The sequence below is a fragment of the Lissotriton vulgaris genome, unplaced genomic scaffold (genome assembly GCF_964263255.1).
Source record: "Lissotriton vulgaris unplaced genomic scaffold, aLisVul1.2 SCAFFOLD_439, whole genome shotgun sequence".
Taxonomy (NCBI): Eukaryota; Metazoa; Chordata; class Amphibia; order Caudata; family Salamandridae; genus Lissotriton; species Lissotriton vulgaris.
Window position 1 is genome coordinate 621307 of NW_028252890.1, and position 27211 is coordinate 648517.

General features: G+C 46.3%; 1 protein-coding gene across 1 annotated transcript in view; it reads right to left on the minus strand.

The window, feature by feature from the left end:
• The window catches only part of LOC147661219 (Fanconi anemia core complex-associated protein 100-like), a 300048-nt gene that overhangs the window by 15572 nt on the left and 257265 nt on the right, over positions 1-27211 (minus strand). The window contains exons 7-9 of the mRNA XM_086951228.1: positions 15155-15291; positions 12774-12890; positions 4400-4486 (exon numbers count right to left, since the gene is read on the minus strand). Coding sequence (XP_086807354.1) covers positions 4400-4486; positions 12774-12890; positions 15155-15291 — 341 coding nt within the window. The remainder of the gene's footprint in view (positions 1-4399; positions 4487-12773; positions 12891-15154; positions 15292-27211) is intronic.

The following is a 27211-nucleotide window of genomic DNA, read 5'->3' on the forward strand; positions in this document are numbered from 1 at the left end:
TGAGCCTCGCAATTTGTGACCCATTGGGAATCTCAAACAGTGTTAAACACACTGTTGTACATGCCAAATAGCGCCTCGCAAATTGTAAGTCGCAAATGAGCCGCAATTTGCTAGGCGCTATTTTGCAGGTCGTACATCTGGCCCTAGATGATTTGGCATTAACCTGGGTGTTCTCCAGGAAATCTGGACTTTGCATATTCCCAGGACAGACAAGCTAATCTCACAGGCACCCCAAAGAAGCAGCAAGATATCAAGATCCTCGAAAAGGAATGCCTCAACACCTTGCACATCAATGGTAGACTGCTTGACACCAGCACCTCTTCGACAAATAGTGCTTCAAAGACAGGCGTCTCAAGAGTGAGTTTAAACACAGCCTAATGTCTAAAAGAGGCTGACAGGTGGTTTCTCAAGAGGGATGTCTGGTGTTTTCATGTCGAGTGGAAGGGGACAGTATGTTAACTCTACCTGCAGACTACGCTCGGAGCATTCCAAAAGTGAGCCTTGCCTCCGACAGCCGCAGCTTCCCTTCTGTAAGAGCTCTGTATGGCCTAACGCTATAATGTAATCACTTGCTCGTGTTTTAAACAGCCGTACCACGGATACATTAACAAATTCGAAAACAGAGAAACAAGTTGCCAACATTATTAAATGCCGAATGTGCGAGTAAGGAAGAAAGTAGTTAGTGAAAAAAACACAGAAAAAAACAATCTTGTGAAACCTGCAAAACCATCTGAACAAAAAAATCACAGAATGCACAGAAATGCTCTTGTGAGGAAAGGGGCCAATTTTTAATGAATACAAAGCCTGAAGAAGAAGCAGCCATGGATAACTTCAAAAAGCACCAAATAAAAACATGAGAGGACTGAAAAACATTTTGGGTGTTCCATGGCTCTAAAACTCAAAGAAAAAAGTTCTTCATAATCTTTATGAGCATCCTAAGAACAATTTATTTTTATTTAACAAAATGTTTATTTAAAATTGATTTGGATTCACAGAGTTTATTTTAAATGCTATGAAACACAATTAAAATCCCATGATGGATAACAGACGCACACATGGACTGCACGTGTACCAGAAAACAGCCACCAACCATGCTAGATAGCTAGAGTAAATGCAGCAATAAAAGAACTGTAGAAGGCTGAGCCTTAATAGAGTGAGAAGTCTGGAGTGGAGTGCAGGTTACTGAAGTGGGTCTAAAAAATTAAGACAGCACACCACTAAAAGAGTGGCTGTGACAGCAACCCAGAGACCCGAGTTGAATGTGGACTACAGACCTCAAAATTCTTGAGCGGACACTTACAGGATGATTTTCTTGCTATTATTCCCTGCGAATGCAAATGATTCATTTGACACAAATGCTGTTTGAAAGCAGGTATTTTGATATAAAAAGTATGGATGGGAGTTGTTAAATTTACCCTCAAATTTAAAACTGCCCCCAAATTGTGAGGGTATGGTTCTAACATGAAAGATGTTGTTTTTTAATTAGAAAAGGTGATTACAGAAGAACAGTAAGACTCACACATTCTGACCATATCAGGGAAGACAGATCAATTAAATTACAGGCAGATAAATAACCTTGGACTATCATGTTCAAATGCACTATGATGTATAATGAGACAAAAATGTACTTAATACAAGATAAGTGAGATGTACTCTTATGGTTTTCTTTGTTTTTAAAAGCAATAAAAATCTGTTTTAAAAAAAAATCAATTAAATTACTTCCCAAGAAAAATTCATCCATAAATTGTAAAATACTGTCAAAGAAATCTTCTACTTCAACCAGCCCTCATCGTCTCATGTTCAGTCCATGCGAGGTCTTAACCCCTTCCATGCTCATGACGAGCTCAGCTCGTCATGAGGCACAGTTGAGCTGTGCTAATGACGAGCTGAGCTCGTCATGAAACAATGGAAAGGAGCCTCATGCAGCACAGGAGGGGAAAATGCACAGCAGCGATGTGAACCCATTAAATAAAACATGCCCCCCCTTCCCCGGCTCCCGCTTCATGGCCTCCCCCTGAAGCGACGGTGCAGTTCTATCATAGCATCTCCCAAAGGAGGCCCTTAACTCGGTGTGCGCCTCCCTGACTTCTAAAAAAAAAAAAGTACTAGTGCATACCCTCTTCTCTCCTACTAAAAAAGTGCGTGTACCTACCCTTCTATTCCTTACTAGCCCAGCTTCTCCAATTTCTACGTAGCATACCTATTCATCCTGGCAAGGAAGCAGGCTTCCCACTAACTGACTTTCCCCATTTTCGTTACCCATTGCTCAAAGCAAGGCCCAACAGAGCACTTCCAATGGGTAGCAATTAGCCACCGAGTAATCACCATTGCAATAAAAACTGAATTCCCGACCTGAAGGCCCAGAAGAGTTACTCTCAACGTGGGAGGAACATTTTCTTGGATGGTCCCTACTTACTGTGCTGAATATCCCTACCCTAAAAACCTTAAGGGAGTTGAAGGACCAGAAGATCTGTAGCCAATCTCCCTTGGAACAACACTTGGGCACTTCCCAGGCACTGAAGGGTACATTTTATGCAGAACCTGTGATGTTAGACAGAGCATCCACCCATAATAAAAGCCATATGCTGAAATGTTGCACCCTTAAAGCAGGTGTAGCTCAAGCCAAAATACCTCTCAGTTTTCTGGTCACTTACATCAATCCCCGAGTGTGGCATCTATTTACTTATTGTCGCTTCTACTAATTGCAAAGTGTCTGGGCTCAGCGATGGTACAGAAACCTGAGAGAGATGGACTCCATCCTCCCTAAACAGATACTTTGCTATCTTCCTGAAAGACTCAACGTCGACCCGTTAATATTGCCACGGATCGCTCTTATTTGGGCCTACATAAAGTGATGTTGGCTATTGAGCGTTTGGCCTGAAAACAACATCTGTGAAGACTTGAAACTGGGACCCACGAAAAAGTCCCCAGTCTTCATTATATTTAAATCTGCCCATTTACGAACAGTTTCTTTAGATAAACTGGGAGACAGAAAACTAAAAGAACCTAGTGGTGTTTCCGCATTTATAATTGGTAAGCCCTGACTTGAAAAGATCTTCTGCTGGTGATTCACGAATTGGGATAGTGCTTTGCATCTTCTTTTTTTTCCAGGAGTGTGGGTGTTTTTGCACAACTGCATTGCATCAGTATTGTTTTGGAACTTCAGCATCTGGAGCAGAACTGAACTGTCAATACTGGAAGCCCACCCGTACCCTTGGACAATTATTAACGCTCATTTTAACTCAGGAGTGATTCTGGTTCTATACAAATAAACGAAACATCTGATCCAATCAAACAAAGAAAGACATTTCTAGTCCGCCAGGATAGAGTCGGTCTGGTAAAAAAGGAAAATTCCATCCTCCCCAGGAAGACCACACAGGGCAGATAGCCTAAGGACCAAGCCAGTTTCTGAAGATAGCTAGCTAGCATCATCACTGACTGGGCCTTAGTAACTTCCTGCATTAATTCTGTGGTTCCCAGCTGTACTGGAAGAATGGCCCAATACCCTGCATCATTCTAAACTACCTGATATTTCAACTGTATATATTTGCTTACAGTAAGCAACACCCCTCTCTGTCATCATAGTTGAAAAACAAATGTGTCCTATGGCTTCAGATGTTTATCCTGTGTGTTTCCTGTAGTAAAATGATATTGCGCTGCCCTCATTTTCTGTTAAGACCATTAGTGTTAAAGCTAACCAAAGTTAAATTAGTCATTGAAAAAGCAAGTAGTTCAACCTTCCAGTATGACCCTTAATACGTCCTGCCCCCCAAACAACCATCCACCAGCTAAAATTTTGGATGGAAGAACCAACTAAAGAAGACACCCCCGGACCTCATGATCTACATCCTCGTATCCCCTACACCCAAATACCTCAGAATCACATTCCCATTTTTGTTCTGCTTCCTGCATCCTTACGTCTTTCCTACCCACACGTCCCTACCCCCTGAGCCTACCCGATTGCAAGACAGCCCCTCCCCTCCCTAGCAAAATGGATGCATTGTTGTGCATCTTCATCCAACTATGCACCCGCCACAACCTACAAGCATAAAAAAAAAGAACGGAAGTTGAAAAGCCATAACAAAAATATACATTATTTTTGTGAAACATTTTATTTTGCAAGAGAATGTTTCTGCTAAACGTGTTGTTTGTAGTGCTTTTCTCCTACAAACCTACTTTAACCAGAAATGTTCTTAAACTATTTTTTTTTCAAACATCAAAAATTATATGAAGTTCAGAAAGAATTAAATGTTTTGTAAAATAATCCTCAATGTTACAGAGGAATAACTGCAACTTCACAAACCAATACTGAGAAGCTATTGGAACCATGGCACACAGCCGTCACCTGGCTCATACTGATCTTATGTGGCAGAAGCCGTCTCTGTGTGTGCAATCCTACCTCGTTCTTCGTTATCATCTGCCGGAGTTGGTTCACCTGGAGTCTAGTAGGACCGTCACTGGTTGGAGCATCGTGGATTAGCACATTCTGTTTGAAAATGTAGATTCATAACATTAATATAGAAATGGATACATACTGCTTCCTGCCAACTGCTGTTCCTCTGAATGTATCAGTATGTGCAATTCCTTAGTCTTTCCCACCTATATTTTGGCATGGCCGCACCACTTAAGGATGTCCTTTACTACACCCCCACACTCATCTACTGCAAAAGGAAAGTTAATCCCGTCACCCCGGTCTTGAAGGACCCTCCTTGGCTTCCCATCGAAGCAAGGACCCCATGCAAAGTCTGCTGCCTCACATGCAAACCAAAGTAAAGAAACAACCTTATCTCACCAAACTCCTCACCATTTCCAGTGGCCAATAAAGCATTAGAAGTAATAACGTACTCAATCCGGATTCACCCCAATTCAAAACCTCTCAAGCACTCGATGAATCATTCACGTCACGTGATCTGTATCACGAAAATTGCAGGAAACATTTTTTTCTATCTTCATTCAGACTAATCTCTCTGTTCTCTCCTAGTGTCTCGTGACCATTCTTATGATCATTGGTTCATTGTTTAAGCAAAAGTCCCGGGCACACGTGATGAGGATAAGAAATACTGGTAGAACATTCTACTAGTATTTCTTAACCTCATCACGTGTGCCCAGGACTTTTTCTTAATCATTGGGGTGGGTTCCCACGACCCACACATCTACGGGGGTTACAGGGTATTACCCCAGACCTGGCAGCACCGTACTTACCTCTCTCACTCATTAGTATATCAGCTTGAGCACCAAACTTCCTGTCTTACTAAAAACTCAACATCCAGACATTAGTTAATTGTTGTTTCAAATTGTCTGTGCTTCTTTTCTTTTCAGTGCACCAAGACCATCAAGTTAGCTAAATAATAGCTAAATAAAAAATAAAACTTTTTTTAACACAAACAGACTTACTATATAATGCCATCTGGCTGGACTTGAAAGCAGGTAATGGTTGTACTCTGGCTCTACAATGCATTTAAATTGCTATATGTGACATCGGGCCGGTAAGTTTAATCAGCAAATATAATATATTGTAGGATTGTCACAAACTTCAACAGTCACGAACTGCAAAAAAACTTTATTGTGTAAAAACTGAGGGCTCCCGAATAACTAAGTTGCGAAATTGGAGTATAGCATATGAAAAATGACTTAATAATTAAATGTTCATGGGAATCTGAAATTACTTTTGTAGTGAAGAGAGGATATGTGTGCAGCAGCACTGTGTTTCTGTGAACAAGGTGCAAGGCTCTGAAGTATAAAAAGCTTGGTGTTCACTAACTGGTTTGCCAAAAGCAAGTGCTACCAGGCACGCTACCTGTGAGTGAGCTCAAGAAAATGCACCTTCACCAGGAGGTTGGTTAAGGAAAATGTCTCATCATGATTACACCTACAAGCCTCAACCTGTTAAACTGTGTTTTAAGTGCCAACTTGTATGTGTGTGGCTGCCAACATCTCAAAAATTTAATATTCCCAAAAGAACAACTCAGAGGATTAAAATTCCCCACCAAAGGCCAGAAATAAGCCCTTAACTATTTGCTTTTGCACTAACAGCTGTCAGAATCCCTTTTACCTCCATTGTTAGGAGGCTGACAGACTCAAAGCTGAACAGATAAATGTTTAGTAACCAGTCAGAAGAAGTCCTGGGATAAGGCTGTGTCTCTCTAACTCACATATGAAAATGGGGTGCAGCCTTTGCAGCAAATGGGCATCAGATGCCTTCTGTAGATAAACGGAGGGGACCTCAAGATGTTTCTACTCAGAACATATCCTTAATGAAAAATCGGTCTCAACATTTTTGCATCCCACTTGTTCAGGCAATGCCATTCTAAGAACAGCCAAAGCATATCTATAAAAAAATTTGGACAAGGCACAAGTGGAGAAATTCTGTGTGAAAATCTACTGGTTCTCTATTGTATAGATGCTAGTGCCACATGGGCACATGAATGGGGGGGGGGGGGGGGGGGGGGGGGGGGGATGGGTGAAATCTATACAAATATTTCTCAAAGGACAGAAGCAAGCATTTGCAATACAATATAACTCACATTTATGAGAGTTTGGGCTATTGGTATTGTAAATGAAAATTTCTTTAATTTATGTGTTGTTTTTAAAACAGATCAATCAATCATAAAATTTGTAAAGCGTACAACATACCCGAGAGGGTCTCAAGGCGCTAGGAGGGAGAGGGGGTGCTGCTACTGCTTGAAGAGCCAGGCCTTGAGTAGTCTCCTGAAGGTAAGAGATCTTGGGTCTGCCGTAGGAGGATAGGGAGTGTGTTCCAGGTCTTGGCGGCGAGGTAGGAGAACGATCTGCCACCAGCGGTCGTTCTTCGGATGCGGTGGACGATAGCGATGGTGCGGTCGGCAGAGCGGAGCTGGCGGTCGGGGTGTCGAAGGTGATTCGGCTGTTGAGGTATGCTGGTCCAGTGTCGTGGAGTGCCTTTTGTGTGTGGGTGAGGAGTTTGAAGGTGATTCTCTTGTTGACGGGCAGGCAGCCAGTGCAGATCTCTCTGGTGGGGTGTGATGTAGTTGTGTCGAGGGATGTCGAGGATCAGGCGGGCAGAGGTGTTCTGTATGAGTTGCAGTCGTTTCAGCAGTTTGGCCGGGGCTCTCGCGTAGAGGGCTTTTCCATAGACCAGCCTGCTGCTGACGAGGGCCTGGGTGACCGTTCTTCTTGTGTCGGTTGGGATCCGCCTGTAGATCTTCCGGAGCATGCAGAGGATGTTGAAGCAGGAGGATGAGACGGCGTTGACTTGCTTGGTCATGGAGAGTGTAGAGTCGAGGATGAACCCCAGGTTGCGTGCATGGTCGGTGGGTGTTGGTGCTGCTCCCAGGGTGGTAGGCCAACAGGAGTCATCCCAGGCTTAGGGGGTGGAGCCGAGGATGAGGACTTTCATCTTGTCCGAGTTCAGCTTCAGACGGCTGTTCTTCATCGATTCGGCGATGGCTTTTATTCCTTTGTTGAGGTAGGTTTTGGTGGTGAGGGGGTCCTTGGTGAGGGAGAGGATCAGGTGTGTGTCGTCGGCGTAGGAGACGATTTTGAGGTCGTGCAGTCTGGCGACGTGGGCGAGCGGGGCCATGTAGATGTTAAACAATGTTCGGCTGAGGGATGATCCTTGGGGTACGCTGCAGATGATCTTGGAGGCCTCGGACTGGAAAGTGGGGAGGCGGACGCTCTGGGTTCTGCCGGTGAGGAATTAGGTGGTCAATTTCAGAGCCTGGTCTCCGATCCCTGCGTTATGGAAGCATTTGCGTAGGGTGCAGTGGCAGACAGTGTCGAAAGCGGCTGTCAGGACCAGGAGGATGAGGGCCGCAGTTTTGCCTTTGTCTAGCAATGCCCTGAGGTCGGTGGCGGCGATGAGGGGGGTTTTGGTGCTGTGGTTGCTGCGGAATCCGGACTGGGACGGGTCCAGGATGTTGTTCTCCTCTAGGTAGCGGGTCAGCTGTTTTTTTATGGCTCTCTCAATGACCTTTGCCGGGAACAGGAGCAGAGAGATGGGCCGGAAGTTCTTGAGGTCTCTCGGGTCCGCCTTGGGTTTCTTGAGCAGGGTGTTGATATTGGAGTGCTTCCAGCTCTCCGGGAAGGTCGAGGTCTCGAAGGAGATGGTGATGGCCTTGCGGAGATGGGGTTCAATGGTGGCGCTGGCTTTGTTCAAGATGTGGTGTGGGCATAGGTCTGACGGGGAGCCGGAGTGGATGGTGTTCATGATCTTGATAGTGTCGTCGTTGTTGATGTGGGTCCAGGTGCGCAGGGGGTCGCTGTGGGTGGTGGCCATGGGGTCGGAGGTGTCGTTGGTTGTTGGGGAGGTCAGGTTGTTGAAGCAGTTGTGGATGTCGCGATCTTGCGGTGGAAGAAGGTGGCAAGAGAGTTGCACAGGTTTTGCGATGGTGGGATGTCGTTGGTGTTGGAGCTGGGGTTAGAGAGTTCCTTCACGATGTCGAAGAGCTCTTTGCTGTTGTGTACGTTGTTGTCGAGCTGTCCTTGAAGGAGGCCCTTTTGGCGGCTCTGATGAGGTGGTGGTGTTGGCGTATGGCGTTCTTGTGGGCTTCTTGGTTCTCCGGTGTGTGTTCACGGTGCCATTCCGTCTCTAGTTTCCGGCACGTTTGTTTGGAGGTCTGGAGTTCTGCGGAGAACCAGCTGGCTTTCTTGTTGGTGCACCTGTTGGAGGGTTTCTTCAAAGGGCGAGAGTGTTGGCGCAGTCGTCGATCCAACACCTGAGTTTGCTGGCGGCGATGTCGTGGTCGGCGGGTGGGCGTCGGGCAAGGGTGGTGTTTAGCTGGTCTTCGGTGATTTTGCTCCAGCTGCAGCAGGGGACCTGTTGGGTGCGGTGGTGCGTGGTGGCTTTCTGGAAGGTTAAGTGGATGTAGCGATGGTTGGTCCAGTGGAGTTCGGATGTGTGGCTGAAGGAGACGTGGGGGTTGGCGGAGAAGATGGGGTCAAGCGTGTGGCCGGCGGAGTGGGTGGGCGCAGTGAAGAGCTGTCTGAGTCCGAGGTTGGCGAGGTTGTCGATCAGGGTAGTGGAGTTGGTGTCGTTGTTGTTCTCGAGGTGGAAGTTCATGTCTCCAAGGAGGACATAGTCCGTGGAGGTGAGGGTGTGCGTGCTGACGAAGTCGGCGATGGAGTCACTGAACTGAGGCCAGAGTCCGGGGGGTCTGTAGATCAGCGTTCCTCTGAGGGTGGTGTTGGGACCAGTGTGGATCTGGAAGTGCAGGTGTTCGGCGGTGCTGAGGGTGTCATCGGAGTTCGTCGAGACCTTGAGGGTGTTCTTGTGGATGATGGCGAGTCCACCTCCTATTCCGTTGGCGCGGTCTCTGCGGGCAATCTTGTAGCCGTCTGGGATGGCTATGGCGATGTCAGGTGCCGAGAAGTCGTTCATCCAGGTCTCTGTCAGGAAGGCTACGTCCGGGGAGGATGTGTCGAACAGGTCCCAGAGCTCGAAGGCGTGTTTGCGAGCGGAGCGGAGGTTCAGTAGTAAGCATCTGAGGTGGTTGCGTTCTGTCCTGGTGGGCGGATTGGAGGCTCGGAGGCTGGTGAAGCTGCAGTTCCGGCATGAGAAGGGTCCTGTGGTGCGCTTCAGGCGGCCAGGAAGCAGGCTTGTGCTCGTCCGGTGTTGAGTGTGTGGAGGGTGTTGGCGTCGTAGCAGCGTCGGGTGTCTTGGTGTACGTGGGGGCCAGGGGTTCTGGCGCTGGGCGTGGTTCAGATGCGGACGGGCGCAGACGGGCTTACCTTAGGAACGCCATCGGTGCGGCCGCACTGCCGCTGCCGTGGGAGGGAGGGGCAGGGGGGAGCGGAATAATGGGAGAGCGGAGGGTGGGCCGCAAGGGACGCTGCGGCGGGAAAACGGGACGGCAGGGAAACAGGTGTGAAGGAACGGCGAGGAGTACAGAAGGCAAAAAGGCAAAAGGGCACAGTAAGGCGGAATAGCCAATAAGACAAATGAAGCAAATTACAGAGAACACGAAGGCAAAAAAGGGCAAATATGGCAGAAGGGCACAGTAATGGCACAAGAGGGAAAGAGGAACAACAAAATAAGACAATAAAAACAAATAAGCAAATTACAGAGAACACGAGCAAGAGCAAACCTTTGGCCTACCACTGGCCACCAGGGATGAGGCGAAGGTCGTAGCCTGAGGGTGGAGGAGGGCCTCGAACTCCGCCAGCAGCAGCAGCAGCTGGGCTAAGGGCACGGGCACACAGGTGGTGCTGTGCGGCGTGGGGAGCAACCTGCCCAAAGGGTCATGGGTTGCTCTCCTCACTTGCAGCGGTCGCCATAAGAAGGGGAGGTGGGAGGGAGGAGCAGCTGGGAGATGGGAGTGGACGAATGGGAGAGCTGGGGGGTGGGCCGCAAGGCACGCAGCGGCGGGAAAACGGGACAGCAGGGAAACGGGAGTGAAGGAACGGCAAGGGGTACAGAAGGCAAAAAGGGCAAAAGGGCACAGTAAGGCACAAGAGGGAAGGAGGAATAACCAAATAAGACAATAAAACAAATGAAGCAAATTACAGAGAACACAGAGGCAAAAAAGGGCAAATAAGGCAGAAGGGCACAGTAATGGTACAAGAGGGTAGGAGGAATAACAAAATAAGACAATAAAAACAAATAAGCAAATTACAGAGAACACGAGCAAGAGCAAACCTTTGGCCTACCACTGGCCACCAGGGATGAGGCGAAGGTCGTAGCCTGCGGGTGGAGGAGGGCCTCGAACTCTGTCAGCAGCAGCTGGGCTAAGGGCACGGGCACACAGGTGGTGCTGTTTGGCGTGGGGAGCAACCTGCCCAAAGGATCATGGGTTGCTCTCCTCACTTGCAGCGGTCGCCATAAGAAGGGGAGGTGGGAGGGAGGAGCAGCTGGGAGATGGGAGCGGACGAATGGGAGAGCGGGGGGGTGGGCCGCAAGGGACGCAGCGGCGGGAAAACGGGACAGCAGGGAAACGGGAGTGAAGGAACGGCAAGGGGTACAGAAGGCAAAAAGGGCAAAAAAAGGCAAAAGGGCACAGTAAGGCACAAGAGGGAAGGAGGAATAACCAAATAAGACAATAAAACAAATGAAGCAAATTACAGAGAACACAGAGGCAAAAAAGGGCAAATAAGGCAGAAGGGCACAGTAATGGTACAAGAGGGTAGGAGGAATAACAAAATAAGACAATAAAAACAAATAAGCAAATTACAGAGAACACGAGCAAGAGCAAACCTTTGGCCAACCACTGGCCACCAGGGATGAGGCGCAGGTGGTAGCTTGCGGGTGGAGGAGGGCCTCGAACTCCGTCAGCAGCAGCGGTAGCTGGGTTAAGGGCACGGGCACACTGGTGGTGCTGCGCAGCATGGGGAGCGACCTGCCTAAAGGGTCAAGGTTCGCTGATAAATAAAAGGCACTTTCATTTACAATGCCAATATCTTAAACTCTCGCAAATGCAAGACCTATTGCATTGCAAATGCGTGCAATACATTTTTTTTTAAAGCAATAGGAGAGAGCGTGTCCTGCATGCAACAGAAGGCAAGACGAAGCTATTTGAGAAAATAATGCTCAGAGGCTGTAATTAAAACCTATCTACCGAGCAACGACACACGTAATGGGGTGTCACCATGGGAGGTTACAAAATGAGACAAGGCGGTACTAAGGAGGGACTACTAAGCCTTTTGACCAATGAACAGCCGCAGTTTACAGTGGACAATGACACAAGCCAATGAAAATTTGGGTGGAGAGTGGGCGGGGCTTCAAGTCCCTACCTGAATATAGCATGCCTCGCAGAGCAGTGCATCGCTGCCCAGGCTCGACCTAAAAATGTATATCAGAGATCCTTATCAGACACCATGCAGAGCCATGAGACCGGTGTCTGTTGAAGAGTGACGGAGGGAATCTGATAGTTGATGAACATCGGAAGAGTGACAATGTTTAGTCTTACACCCCTGTGAGGAGCGCTGCAGTCTGCTGTGAGAATCTCATGGTTGCTAAAGAGCGCAAACATGCTAGGCCACTTCTTCATACATGCAAAATAAGCAGCTATAGATGCATTTCAGCCTCTATGGGCAACGTCAGTGAGGTGTAGGCTATGTAGGCTATAAGGGCTCGATGCTTGGAGACATGTCAATTTTTTTCCTTTGTCCTTCTATAAGCAAAAAGAAAAGAATGATAGAAAAGGACCACAAGCCGCAACAATAACAATGCAAGTAGTTAACGATTTAGGCGTATAGGTCTTCCCTACATTTTTGTTCTCAAGTCAAATGTAGAGCTTTTCTTGATATCCATATGAATTATTTCAAAATATTGGGAAAATGAAGATAAAGGACGAGAGCAGCCACACAATTGGGCTGCCTTCTCGGGTCACACTACACATCCCCGTGGAACGAGGTTAGCCCAAATATTAGAAGCCAAATTATGATGTGAAAATGCCTCCCTTTATTTAACAAGTCCCGTTTTTTTTTTCTTCCTGCGACTGGTAAACTTACTGCCTGGTCTGACCTTCCCTACTTGCCAGTTCCAGCTCACGTGAACATCCAAATCTTAACAAGACCTTTGTCTGCAATGGCTCCATTCTCTAAAACTGCTTCCGTTCTCCATCTCTTTACTTCCACTCTGCCCCTTTATGCTCACTGTTTCAACATCAAGTGCCCTTTAAAATGATAAACCCCAGAAATCAGTCTTTCTGAGGGGCACAGGCTCACGTGCATTCAGTGTGAAATCGGCCGCTGTGTTCCTCAGTACAGTGAAGTGTATACCAGACATGCTACTTTGTTGAGCACACGCGCACAGCACTGTACATACTTAATGATAATAAATTGCCCTTTTGTGTCGATACCTGCACACGCCGGAGGACAGCTTGATGCATGCTGCAAACGACAGCCAAGGATGTGCTTTCCATCTTAATTTCCACCGCTGGGACTGGCCCTTTCGGACAGAGGTCATTCAAGGTCACCTGGAGAGAGTTAAAACTTTACAGCACAATCTGCCGGCACAAACCCGCCCCACACTAAAAGGTGCGCTCATCACTTAACAACACAAGGTGGGACTTTGAATCCAACAAGATTAGCATTTCCGTTTCTGCAGATTTAATCCACTGTTAAAAGCTTTAGCCTAAATAGCATCAGCATATTCACTTGGGGGAGATTAACTTCCCTGCACTTAAGCATTCTCAGCCGGTCTTCAATTAACTGGAAAGGCTTCATAATTACAAGATTTGAGTGCCGCGCAGGCTTTTTAGTTTTACTCTGCGTTTCCATTTCGACAAGCCTGTTTCCGAGCTGTTTTATTATCTCTGCTGAGTCCCTCCTCTGGTCGTGAAAAGCGTCGTTTCGCGTCTTTAGGCGCACTTTGGCAACACAAGCTGTGTGCCTTTTACAGTGAAGTATAATGCATGCTTCTTCCCACGGCTAGTTAATTGGACACTGCAGCGAGAGACTGATGACAGCCACCCAAACAGGTCACAACACAGGCACAGCACACTTTAAACACTAGCTGGGGGTGAAACTGTAGGCTGCGGTATTCTGCAAGCGCCTCGGGAAGGAAACATGTAGGGTGCCCTACAATACCCTATTAACCCATCGTCCCTAATATACTTATTGCACAAGTCGTCCTGCAGCTGTTAACCACTGGAAACTCAAGTGTGAGTGCAGCGTTTTGAAAGGTGGCGGTAAAACGGCGTTCTGGAGTTCTCCTCAAATGGAATGGCTGGGACTGAGCGTGGTCCATCGTTTTGGATTAGTGGGCAGGATATCAGGTATGTGTCTGGGATGGGGGCACAGTATCACATATGTGCTCAGACTGTGGAGGGGGGCAAGTGAGTTACTGGATGGAGGGGACCAGGGTACCAGGTGTGCCTTTGGGTAGAAGGGAAGCGGGACATCAGGAGGGCCTTTGGGTGGAAGGGAAACAGGGCATCAGGTGTGCCTTTGGGTGGAAGGGAAGCAGGGCATTAGGTGTGCCTTTGGGTGGAAGGGAAACAGGGCATCGGGTGTGCCTTTGGGTGGAAGGGAAGCAGGGCATTAGGTGTGCCTTTGGGTGGAGGGGAAGCAGGGCATTAGGTGTGCCTTTGGGTGGAAGGGAAGCAGGGTATTAGGTGTGCCTTTGGGTGGACGGGAAGCAGGGCATTAGGTGTGCCTTTGGGTGGAAGGGAAGCGGGACATCAAGAGCGCATTTGGGTGGAGGGGAAGCAGGGCATTAGGTGTGCCTTTGGGTGGAAGGGAAGCGGGACATCAGGAGGGCCTTTGGGTGGAGGGGGAACAGGGCATCAGGTGTGCCTTTGGGTGGACGGGAAACAGGGCATCAGGAGCGCATTTGGGTGGAGAGGGAGCAGGGCATTAGGTGTGCCTTTGGGTGGAAGGGAAGCGGGACATCAGGAGCGCATTTGGGTGGAGGGGGAGCAGGGCATTAGGTGTGCCTTTGGGTGGAAGGGAAGCGGGACATCAGGAGCGCATTTGGGTGGAGGGGGAGCAGGGCATTATTTGTGCTTTTGGGTGGAAGGGAAGCAGGGCATTAGGTGTGCCTTTGGGCGGAAGGGAAGCAGGGCATCTGGAGCACCTTTGGGTGGAGGGGGAGCAGGGCATCATGTGCCCTTGGAATGGAGGGGGTAGGGCATCAGGTGCGCCTTTTGATGGGGGGCAGTGCATCAGGTGCCCTTTTGATGGGGGGCGGGGAGGGCATCATGTCCTTCGGATGTCTGGTTGTGTTGCCAGCCGTGCGCCAGCGCCAGTCCATTATGGACAGTCCCTTGCACAATGTAATCAGTTCCAAAACCATATATTACTTTGGTCCAACAGGGCAAATGTTGCTCCTGTAACGATACATCAGCTTCGACTTTGGCTTAACATTCCAGCAGTGGCAGCACGTAGGTGCCGCGTAACGGTGCAATCTATGTAATCCAAGAACAACTGCCTGGCGATTTTATACAATTTGAGGGGCGGGGAGGGCACAATGGACTATACGGGATAAAGAGTTCCCATGCCAACACGTGAGGGTATGGAACATGCTATGCACTGAGTCAGAGGTACTCTGGAATCTGAATGGTGCCACAACTCTAGTACCAATAAATGAGGGTCCTTCGCCCCACAGAAGAAAGAGCATAACACCCCCACCAGACCCCACCCATCGGCGAGTCTGGAAGCCACGCGCCTACATGGTGCATTTAGCATTCCGCCCGGTGGGGAGGGCGCGACAGGCCTGGGGAGGGTGATCAATCCTTGCCTCGGTGACACGCAGACGGACGTCCCTTCCATCGGGAGCGATGCCCTGCGCCGCCGACAGCTCCTGCTCCTTCACCGCATCGACCCGGGCGTTGTCAGCCAGCAGCCACTGGAGGACGGCGCGGCACGGGGGGCTTCCTGCGGGAGAGGAGAAAGCAAACACGGCAGCATTAGACAACCTGCACACACCTCCCGCGCCATCCATCAGCTCTAGGCAGTTAGGCAGCATCGCGCGCACGGCTGTCACATTATGTACATTAACCGGATCCACTTAGAGGCGATGCCGCTGAGTGCCCGCTCCAGATGGGATGCCAGTGTCTGAGGCGGACGGAAGCCGGCAGCCCACCCCGCACTACACACAGCAGCGCAGCAGAAAGTTTAGAAACAGAGGTGGCCTCACAGGGCACTAAAAGGTTCGCGTTTTCCTGTCCAAGGCAGTAAGATGTAAAATGAACAATGGACAACCCCGGGCTGGTTTCTTCGGAGCCAAAGGAAGGAAGGAATTACCAGCCTGGCTGTCTTTACTGGGCAGGTGTGGGGCTGGCTGGAGGGTCTGCGTTACTGTTCTACTGAGTGAATAAGTGTGTCAGCTCGAAAGACTCCTACACATGTTGTAAAACGGCACAGCCGCACAGGCGAGGGACGGTGGGAGGAAGGCAACCCCTGGTGGGCCCTGTCTCTATTTAAAAAACACAAAGTATTTATTTAAAGTCACTCGAAGTACTGTGTCCTGCCAAAGGCGACTGCCACTGCGCACTGCATTATTTCAAGCGCCTCTCGCCTCACGCCTCCCCCTCCTCTATTTCATCATCAGTCCCTGTCTTCGCAGACCAGCCTCCTTACCTCGGTCAAACGCATCTCCCTTAGTGCTGCACCTCGCCCCATGTCACCAGGACACTATTTTCAGCCAAGACCTTTCATTTGACATTCATTCTGGGAGTTCTGCACTTGGTTAGCTCCCACTTCACCTGATAACAGTGATTTATAAAGGCCCGGAAGCAGGGTGTCTTGACAAGGCACACGCTGGCTCCCGAAATAATCCATCGTCACACCCCAAGAAGCCTCTGCTACGCTCAGCGTCAGCCTGGCCGACACCTCCTTTGTGTCCATTCTCGTTAAGCACAGAGATACGGACCGATTTCAGGAGCATATTGCACGTTCTGGCCATTACGATTTTTTCCAGTTAAGGAAGGCTTGCATATCTTCAGAGACTGAAGCATTACAAAAACCAGAGAACCGTGATCCGCACAGGAGTCGGAAGAGAAGGCAAAGAGGAACAGACGGGTTAGCAGATCAGGGAGGGTCGATGGGTGCCCAAGATTGTTTGACAACAGCAGAAACACTGTGGCATAGACATAGTTTTTCATAGCAGACAGGCTATAAAGTGTGCAGACCTGCATGGGGTTTCTGGGTGCCCTTTAGTGAGAGAATGGTTGAAAAGGGGGTTACTGGCTGTGCAGACGTGGACCATTCACAATCAGTGAGCACAATCACCCTTTACTTGAAAATAAGCACCACTTGTGGCACTTGACTCTCAGGGTAGCAGGGAAAAACAGTCCATGGACTACTCAGGGGAGGTGGTGTAGATTAGTACCCCTGCCTTAAGTAGCAACTAACCAGGGCCAGCTTTAGTGCCGGTGGTGCTCGGTGTGACAATGTATGTTGGTGCCCTCCATATGTGGTGCAGGCGGTAACCACCTCCGCCACAGATTCCCTCACCACCACCTTTTAACAGTGCCTCTCAAGACTCCATAACTACTCTCTTTTAGATGCATTTAATTATGTATCACCACTCATGCCAGTGTAGGGAGTTAGAGCACTTTGATTCACACACACATTACACAGAGAGAATCAATCATACACGTGTAAATCAGTGTATAGGAAATGTTACATAAGCCAGAGGCCTACAAGGTGTAGAAGTTAACATTTCATCCATACTGGTAGGCAGCATAGTTTAAGAGTGCTTGGTGTGGAGAAGCACAAACTTAGAATTGAAAACGGAACACCATAGTTGGGAGTTCTCTTTAATAAAAGGAATTGATTTCTACCCAACTGAACCCTTTCTGCAACATTAAACTATGCTCTAATCTATACTTTGCAGTGTGCATACAGTTATTTGATGACATTTAATAATTCGCTGTTCTATATTAGGATTTTAACTTATAAACTGCAAGTAACAAAAGTATGTCTCTTAGAAAAGCAGTAACCCACTGACCTATTTACATTATATGCATTTTGTGATCAGCATGGTACCCATTCACAGCAGCAGGCATAATAACCCTCTGTGCTGTTTTATGACCCGCCAAAACCTCAACCAGATAAAACTATGATCGCTCTCCAGCAAGAATATTAATCACAGTAGTTATCTTGACATTTTTATTGTTGCCTGGAAATTGTTTGAGGCAAGGAACGTGGCGGCAAGTGCCTTTAAAATTAAAACCTGCTTTTAAAACCAAAATAAACTTGCAAACTCTGCGCCCCTTGAAGTTAGCACCGGGTGCAGTGGCACTGGTCACACTGTCCTAGAGCCGGCTCGGTAACTAAAACCACCCAATAAATCACTATCCAGTCCATGCTTTTAATTATGAAAAGGAAAAGTAATTTATTACACATACACTACTCAATGCTACACATTAATTTGCAAATATATACATGATAGCAGATGGAAATACATAGGATGACACCCTCTTAACAGTTCACAGCCCTGGCAGGTTTTGAAATGTAAAACTAAATTAGCGCTCGACGTATACTATATACAATATATTGGGGAGGATTTATAAAAAAGCAGTCCTGCTGGCACTCTACAACACTTTACTCCACAATTCGCCATTCCACTCTACGACACTCCACAGAGCGCTCCTCTGTGCCACTAACTTATAGCCATGCTGAAAAGCAGCCACTCTTGTGCATACATTGGCAAATCCAATAGCTCTTGCATAGGCGAGATCTATTGGCTTTTCCAGTGCTTGTTTATGCTGTCAACTAGTTCTTTGATATGTGCTCATAGAGGCAGTAGACCTTTCTTCTTCTTTCTCTCCCTCCCTTCCTCCCCCCATATCAAATATTTCAACATCTGAATTTTACACAAACTTTCTGCATGAATCGTACCCTGTAAAAGTTCTCCAAACTCGATTTTTATATTCTCAATATTAATTTCTGGTTTTGTAGAAGCGACAGCCTCAGTAACTGGAACACCCCTATCAATAGCAGATGCAGCAATAATTCCACTAGGACAAGGTACAACTGGTCCCAGCGCTCTCAGTCGATGCACCCTGTAATGTTATCACATACGTGCCATGCTTGGTTCACCTTCACCCATATCATGTGCTGGCAGTTTTGTTGTCTGTGTGTCGTCAGTAAAGGAGGAGATTTTGAATCTAAAAGATCATTTAGGAAATTATCCTCCTCATCACAATAAGTTTCCTTGCGACTTTTTCTTTTCTTGTTTTTAGATTAATCAGATTTATTCTCAATTTTATTTTGTATGTCTTAGTAACTGTTGCAGGAAATACACCCACTCTCAGCATTGTGTTTTCTCACCATTACTTACTTCGTATGCCCCACTTGGCTTCTAACCATTGACTCACTTAAATACCAGTCTGCTTTCTCATTGTCTCCCTTTCCATCTCAGTAGCTACTTGATCCTATTCATAAAAAAAAATGTCGGTCTAGGTTGAAACTTTCTCTGACACATCATATGCCTCAAGTAGTTAAGCTTAGTTTCTGATATTAAAAGTACCATCTACAGGACATTGCACGTTCTTGCCATGTGATCTCCTGCTGCCAGCACATGCATGTAGGAAAACCCACGCCCCCATCATCTCATATGCAGGAGAATCTTAAGTACGAAACTTTTCACCATGCGCAGTAGGAAACATAGAAACTTAGCACCCATTTTCCCATCGATCAGACTATACACAAACGATGCAAAAAGAACAAAACAAAAACAACTGAACAACCAACCAATCACAGTACCGCTATGGCAAAGGTCAGTCAATCACAGCCCAACCTACAGAAGCAGCAGACCAATCAATGACAGCGTGACTCGTTGTGATGTCTCACCAATTCCTGCACAGCTCTCTAGTAACAAGTAACCATTTGCAGTGTGACGTCTTCGTGAATAAAATCATCACAATGCCTTATGGTCGCAACAAACTGTACACACAAATAAAATAAATCTTGCCCAGTTAACCTAAATAAGAGGAAAGGAAGAAATCAAAATGAATCTCTCTAAAATAGAAGAACTCGAAATTTTCTCTGTGCTGTCAATCACACACACCAGGGCTGGATTGATCCATGTTATGGCTAACCTTTGCTGCGCCACTACATGACTGGTACCAGTCATGTGCAATGCTCAGAAAGCAGCACTGACGGGTCACCGGTGGACTAGAGGCTCCACGATGGTGGCAGCGGGCACGACAAACAGAAACAACTCCTGCTGCCACCTCAGTGTCTTAAGGGCCAATCACTTTTCTTGGTCATGGTGGGGAGGCACCATTTGCCAGAAAAACAACCCACCCTCCTTATTCACAAGAGTGCACGCTGGGTGATCCTGAATAGAATGTGTGTTTGTTTATTGAAACCTATGGTGTAATGGAAGTGGGACAGACTATGTGGTATGGGGAGCAGTCAGGCTCTGCTTTAGTGGTTCAGTTTCGGCCACCCTTTGCCCGTGTCATTATCTATACTACTATAATAAAGAAGAAACTTTCAGGCTTTGAGGCGGGTAAACTCCGGAACCACTGCGCCAATCTACACACCCGATACACCGTAGAAATCGTCAGGGTGTGTAGATGGTTATAGGCTATATAAAGTAAAAAAAGAAACCTTATTTAAAAAATGTATTTTAAAAACACAGTAGTCCCCCCAAAGTAGCGCTGGCCGCGACGTGCGTGCTCACGTCGAGGAGTGGCGTCAGAGGAGCGGCAGACATGGCGCGGGGGAGGAGCGGTCACGTGAGGAGCAGCGGACAGGCCAGCGGCGGTGCGACCAGCGGAGAGGCGGACATGGCGCGGGGGAGGAGCGGCGGCGAACAGGAGGTGAGGAGCAAAGCGGCGAGGTGTTGTCAACTCAGGAGCCGCGGCTGAGGTAAGCAGGCGGGTGTCAGGCCAGGCGGGGGAAGGAGAGTTACAAAAGGCAATGTCGGGGCAGGCGGGGGTGCGGGATGGCGGGGGACTGGCACTAACTCCTCCATAGACTTAGGCCAGGCGAGGGTCGGGCCAGGAGGCAGGCGGGGGGCGGGCGGGGGAACGGGCTGCTGGGCAATGTCGGGGCAGGCGGGGGTAGGGGTAAGCCTGAAAGCTCCCGGACAAGGTCGGGACGGGCTGCTAGTTGTAAATAACTTTGTACTTGAGTGAAATTCATTGCCTAATATCGGATTGTAATGAAGGCCAGGTTGCATTTTGACTACAGCAGGTTCAGTCGCGGGCAGCACTGGGTGCACTCGGTCACTGCCAGCAGTGCGCCTTCTGTTAATGCAGCTCCTCAGTCAGCATGCCTCAGGGTGTTAGGGCAGCGCTATACATGCGTGACTAATGCATTTTAATGCTGGGATGCAGACGCCACACTAAAATGCGTTTGTTTAGCCCCTGATGCGTGGTAATTGGCTGGGCTGCCATTGGAGGGAAGGCAACAGGTTTATCCTGAAGAATAGATGAGGCAATGTGTCCATAAAGGCAAGATTCAAAACAGCATTTCAAAATACAGCCAATCATAAGACTGACTCAAAAAGGGGTTTCGAGATCAGTAAATAGGGAAACCACGAATGTTCAGTAAAATATTAAAGTGCAATTGTCATAAGGAGTCTTTAGCATTTAAGATAGATATACCAATGCAAAAATCTGAATAATAGACTGAGTCCAAAATGTGCAGCAAATCCATAGATAAAAGGACTTTTTCTAGTTGTTTTCACCATTGAAAGCATTGCAAAGTCAGCAGTGAGTGTGCAAACGAAGCAATATGACAGCAAATCAAAATACAGTACGTTAAAATGTCATATAATACCACCACCCAAGTACTATCCCCCTAAACAAATATTAATTATGTCCCTTCTCTCCTAACGTCATCAGAGGTGTCAGACAAAAACAATGGCAAGACCCATAAGTGAATGGACTATAGTGCACAAAGAGGAAGAGCCGTGAAAAGTATTCTAAAGGCTTCCTCTGGAGTTCTTTGAGAACATCGTATTATTACAAAACAAACAGTACATCTTCTGCTACGTGTGATGTAAATGAGAAATATTCATACACGATCAATATTATGAAGCAACAGACATTTTAATACAAAATAGAGGTAAGGCCTAGTTTGGCATAGATCAAAATGAACAGAGTCCTATACATCATAATATTGTCATTTCAGTTGCAACAGGTTCATGTTAATATGCAGATATGATTTAAATCAGAAAATAGCTTAGTCAAACTCACCATCTGATGATTAAAATCATCACCAAAAACACTCTTACATTTATAATACAGTATGCCTCACTTTCTGTCTATTGCGACTCAATTCTGCCAACATCTTGAAGTCATCATAGCCTTGTGCTTTGATTTAAATCAGAAAATAACTTTGTACCTTTCAGAAACAGCAGGCAGAGACTCGGGTGAGGCAGTAAGGGCACAGTTGTTTCAGCTGCAATCGTGCCACAGAACCACTACGAGTAAAGTCCAGTTAGAAAGAGCCGCCTTGCCTTGGATAGTAAATGTTCACCTACACCAACCTAATTCACACAAGTCTTCAGCTGCCTCTGCCACGTTCAGTCTTGTGCAGTGGTCACTGGCATCAGTATCTAAGCAGAGCAGAGGCATGGGCAGCGAGAGAGCTACAGGGAACAGAACCGCCATTTCGATTGCAGAGCACAAGGTCGTCTGTTCTGTTCCAGCACCTCTTCATCATACACAAACTGTAAAACACTTAATTTCCTTGGCACATCACTACCTGATCCAAAAACATATTAAGCACCGACAAAGCCAATAGCTTTTGCCTGGTAGACCTACAGGCTATGCCAATGTTTTTTTTAAAAAAAGCAAAATGCTTTTTGCTTATGCTGTGCAGCATCAGCAAAAAAAAAAAAAAAAAAAAAAAGAAGAAGAAAAGAAAAAACATTGCTAAGACCCAGCTACTATTGCCGGAATAGCTATTCTGTGAGCATGCAAATACATTATGACATCTATGCGCACGTCAACCTACATGCACATGCATAGGGAATAATAGAGACACCATTTTTTTATTGACCGATTCCACTTATCTCAGGAAATATATATATATATATATATATATATATATATATATATTGTAAATAGTCAGTGCAAAAAAAGTTTTTTTTGTTCTGTGGAGAGCCCAGTAATTGGCAGATGCTGGGCCCATCAAAACAAGTAAGGTTTAAAAAAATGCAAAAGCCCACAAGAGATGGGGGAGCAGTGGAGGAAGAGGCAAAAAACAGCGCACACGGAAGAGAGCATGAGCTATGCGGTGGACTGGTGAAAAGGAGAGCGAGAGAGAGAGAGCAGCATACCAGGGAGAGAGCAACACGGAGCACGGAGGGGAGAAGCACATGAGGCAGAGAGATAGAAAACAAGTGAACTCTCTTGAAGTGCGTAAGAGGAGAACCACGTTCGTGAGAGAGCTGGAAAACACATGAACTCTCACAGCATGCTTAACAAAAAAGACAAATAGCTCCATAAAAGTTAAGTGGATGTATAAAAGCCAGAAAATGAAAAGGATGGTACAGAAGTTACGCTCCAAGGCACTAGAAGAGGAAAGCAAGCAATCAAATAAGAAGCAAGCAAACGACTGACAATAAAGCCAACCAATGGTAAGTAATGACCAGGCTTTAAGTTTACTGTAAGTTGATGGTAAGCCCACAAAAGGTCTTTCACAACCAGACAGCCTGTGCTGAATGAGGAGCTCCCAAGCCCAAAAGAAAAACAGGCCTGAAGCACATGGCTCCAACCAGAGAAAAGCAGTTGAGAAAGCTACTGTCAAGCAGACACCACTCCCCGATTGTTGTGGAAAACGGGAATGGAGGAAAAAGCCTTGCAAGTGAATACTTAGGTGGTAGCGAATGCATGTGCCGAAAGCTGGATTTAAAAGGAAGATGAACGAAGAGTTGTAGTGCACTCGCTACGAGTGAACTTTGTTTAGTAAGTTCGGTGCAGAGTCTATGAGTATAAAATGATAACCACCACCCTACCTTCAAGAGTCTCGCATGGAGTGGGCTTGTAGTTAATTAACCCGTAATGGCCCAATGAAAGTGGTTTGCCATGACAGGAATATCTGCTGCCACGTGCAATGTTTCACAGAGAAGAACCATCAACCAGGGAGGCACGGATGCGGGATTCTGAATTACAGAGTATCTCCTGAGCATGCCCTTCAAAACTCCGTCACGGTTTGTCTTCAAGTTGTCTACTGACACATTGCTCAAAGATGGAAGCAAAGGGGAAACTGTTGAAAACCAAGTTCGGCCTGTGCAGTAGCTAGAGTTAAAGGTAGACAATGATAAGGAGAGGCAGTATTTTGCTTTATAGGAGGGCGAGAATTTACAGAGCAAAGTGATTCCCAAAAGTCAAGCAAGCATGTCTGGGAAAGTGGTACCGGCACCCTAGGTTTCCTCTTCTCACTGTTCCTACTTTATGTGGGGGTAGTGGACCTGCTTTGTAGCAGCAAGGTCTGGATGCCTCAACATCAGTTCACCATGAACTCCTCTCTCTTTGACAGCACATTCTAGAGGGAAATCCCAGAACATCTCTCAGTGTACATCATAGCAGAAAATAGATCATGCAACAGGACTCTGATGCAAAACACATCAGTAAATCTATAACTGAATGACTGGGAAAGAAAATAATCTGAATTTTTAAATGGTCAACTCAAAATGCAGACCTCAACCCCATTGAGATGTTTTGGCGATAGTGAAAGAGAGTTGTGCATTAATGACTTCCCTCAAAAACATGGAGCTTAAGGAGATTTACAAGGATTAGTGGGCCAAAACCCCTCCCAGGAGACATGAGAGACTGATAATTCTTACAGGAAATGGTTACTTCAAGTTATGGATACTAAAGGAAGTTCCACACGTTACTGAATCAAAGACTGCACTAATGTTTTCACAAAAGCCTACTCAAGGGTGGCTGATTTTTGCTTTACTGAATATTGACAAAGTGAAATTGGTTATGGTATTTGTCAAATAAGGTTAGCTTTATCTACTGTTAGAACCTGGTGAGCATTATAAGATTGACAAATGTATTTTAACATGTAAAACCACAGAATCTTAACAGGTTTTACTTACTTATTCACATCACTGTAGATTTGTATGGCTTTGTATGTATGAAAGTCTTCAATGATGGTATGAGTGTATAGGGAGACAGGAGTATGTCAGGGTGAGACCTTAGTGTAAGATATGACCTGCAAGTGTGCTCTCATGTCACTTTAGGTTTTCTGCTATGTGCCCCATTGCAGAACTGGCAACCATAAATGACCTTTTTTGGGATATTAACTTGATTTTGATAGAGCCACTGCTTCTCTAATGCCTGATGCGAAAAGGGGGAACAAGGGGGACCCTACTCACGGCGGAACCAGGGCAATATGTTTATCCAAAGAACAATGGTTCCTGTGGCATAATTACTTATACAAAATATATTTAGTACAACAGCTAAATAGCACTATTAATTTAACAGAAAGGGGTTGGTAAAGAAAAAGCACACTTATACCAATTTTTAGAAATTACTCTTGTATTTCAAGTAGAACAGATAGTCTTATAATTATAACAGCGACATATATACAAAAAAAGTGCAATGTGTCCCCAGTGGTATTGTGAGCGAAAAACACAGAACATAAGACAATGAGTGATCTGCACAATTTTCAGCTATGGATACTTACAAAGGGAAAATGACCAAACGCAATAGTAAATCAATTATAATCAGTGACTATCTACAATCATAGAACACTGTGCTTGAGAGGTTCATTCCCTATGGCGTCGACGGCGTTTTGACCTGTTGGATGAGGGTCTCGTCAGGACTAAACAGTGAGGGACATCTAAAGGGAAAGTGAGAAGTGTGTAAATATGTGTATAGTCGCATTAATTGATAGTTATATGTGGACTAAGGTAAAAGAATTATACCTCGTGGTGTCTTTAAATTACGCAACTTTTCCAGTGCGCGCGCACCGCACGCATCACGTTATAAACGTGATGACGTCCAACACCCGGAACTAATCTGTTACTACACAGACGACCGGAAAAAACGCGACTGTGCGGACCGAGTCTTGCGAGCAGGTAAGCGCCTAACCCTTTAGTTTTAAAGAGATCCCGATAACAACTGAGCCTCATATTGACCATAAGGCTTTCTGTCACCAGGCATATTCCTGTTTATTCTTCGCCCTAACCGCATTGACCACCAGCCCCAAATATAAGACTACCACGCAATCCATCTACAGTGGTAAGTCATAGAATACGACCACTTATTTACATACAAATGCCTAATCTGAAGTACGTGTTTGAATAACGCATATTCTACCTTGCTTCCTGACAGTGCCCGGCTGGGTATACTGTAAGTTAATTCAATTATTTCGTCACGCATGGGTTGCGTAATTTAAAGACACCGCGAGGTATAATTCTTTTACCTTAGTCCACATATAACTATCAATTAATGCGACTATACACATATTTACACACTTCTCTCTTTCCCTTTAGATGTCCCTCACTGTTTAGTCCTGACGAGACCCTCATCCAACAGGTCGAAACGCCGTCGACGCCATAGGGAATGAACCTCTCAAGCACAGTGTTCTATGATTGTAGATAGTCACTGATTATAATTGATTTACTATTGTGTTTGGTCATTTTCCCTTTGTAAATATCCATAGCTGAAAATTGTACAGATCACTCATTGTCTTATGTTCTGTGTTTTTCGCTCACAATACCACTGGGGACACATTGCACTTTTTTTGTAAATATGTCGCTGTTATAATTATAAGACTATCTGTTCTACTTGAAATACAAGAGTAATTTCTAAAAATTGGTATAAGTGTGCTTTTTCTTTACCAACCCCTTTCTGTTAAATTAATAGTGCTATTTAGCTGTTGTACTAAATATATTTTGTATAAGTAATTATGCCACAGGAACCATTGTTCTCTAATGTCTGAGGCAAGCCCCATTTAGAAAAGGCGGAGCTCCTTATTCTGGAAAAGGTGGCAGGGCTGTCGTGAGCTGTGCGTGCATTCTTCACTGTCTAGTTTTAGAAGGACAAAGAAGGCCTGGGACAAGTGAGAGCTGTCCATGTGCCTTTGGGCCATAAGCAATCTCAGTATTCTTTAAAGGAGGAAGGGAGGCATTAGTCACTGCCCCCTGCCTTGCTGAATGGTTTGGAGCATTATGGGCACTGAGCCCTCCATCGCATAAAGGGCAGGGGTAAAATATTTTCTTGAGCTGGCATAGGGGGTTGTTGTTGGCCCCTTTATAGCCTAAGAACAGAGGTGAATGCATTCTACTGTCGTCCAAGCGTGGGGAGTGCTCTAAGAAGCTTGTCCCAGTCTTGCCCAAGGATGTAGGAGTTCTCTTTGCCTCTCACCTTGCCAAAGGCAGAGTTGTGTTTGTTTTCCCTTTAGCGTTCAGTAGGATTGGGGTGTATTTATACCACGTGCCTTAACTTTGGGTGGGGATTGTTGGTATCAGTCACCGCGCCCATGGGCGAGAGGTGTAATCAGATTTACAATCGAAGAGATAAGGACAAATATATACAATGCAATGTAGCTATTTCCAAGGAAACTGCAATAAAGTAATAAATATGGTTAATTTACAATGACATTGCATCAAGCCCTGCCCAACACCAGCATCTCCCCCACCCTGTTCAATTGGCTGTATATTCCTCTAGTCTTGCACAAGGCGAGGGAAAGAAGGTTTAATATCTGTAAATGTCACAAATATCAGGTGAGGTTACAAAATAGTTGATGCTCTTGACCAATGGTTGGCGACATCCAATATATTTAAACTCTCCTGGCACAGTGGTGGGGCATTTGTTAATATTTACCCCACTGCCTAACCGAAAAGGGGGGGGGGGGGCAGAGTGGAGATTGT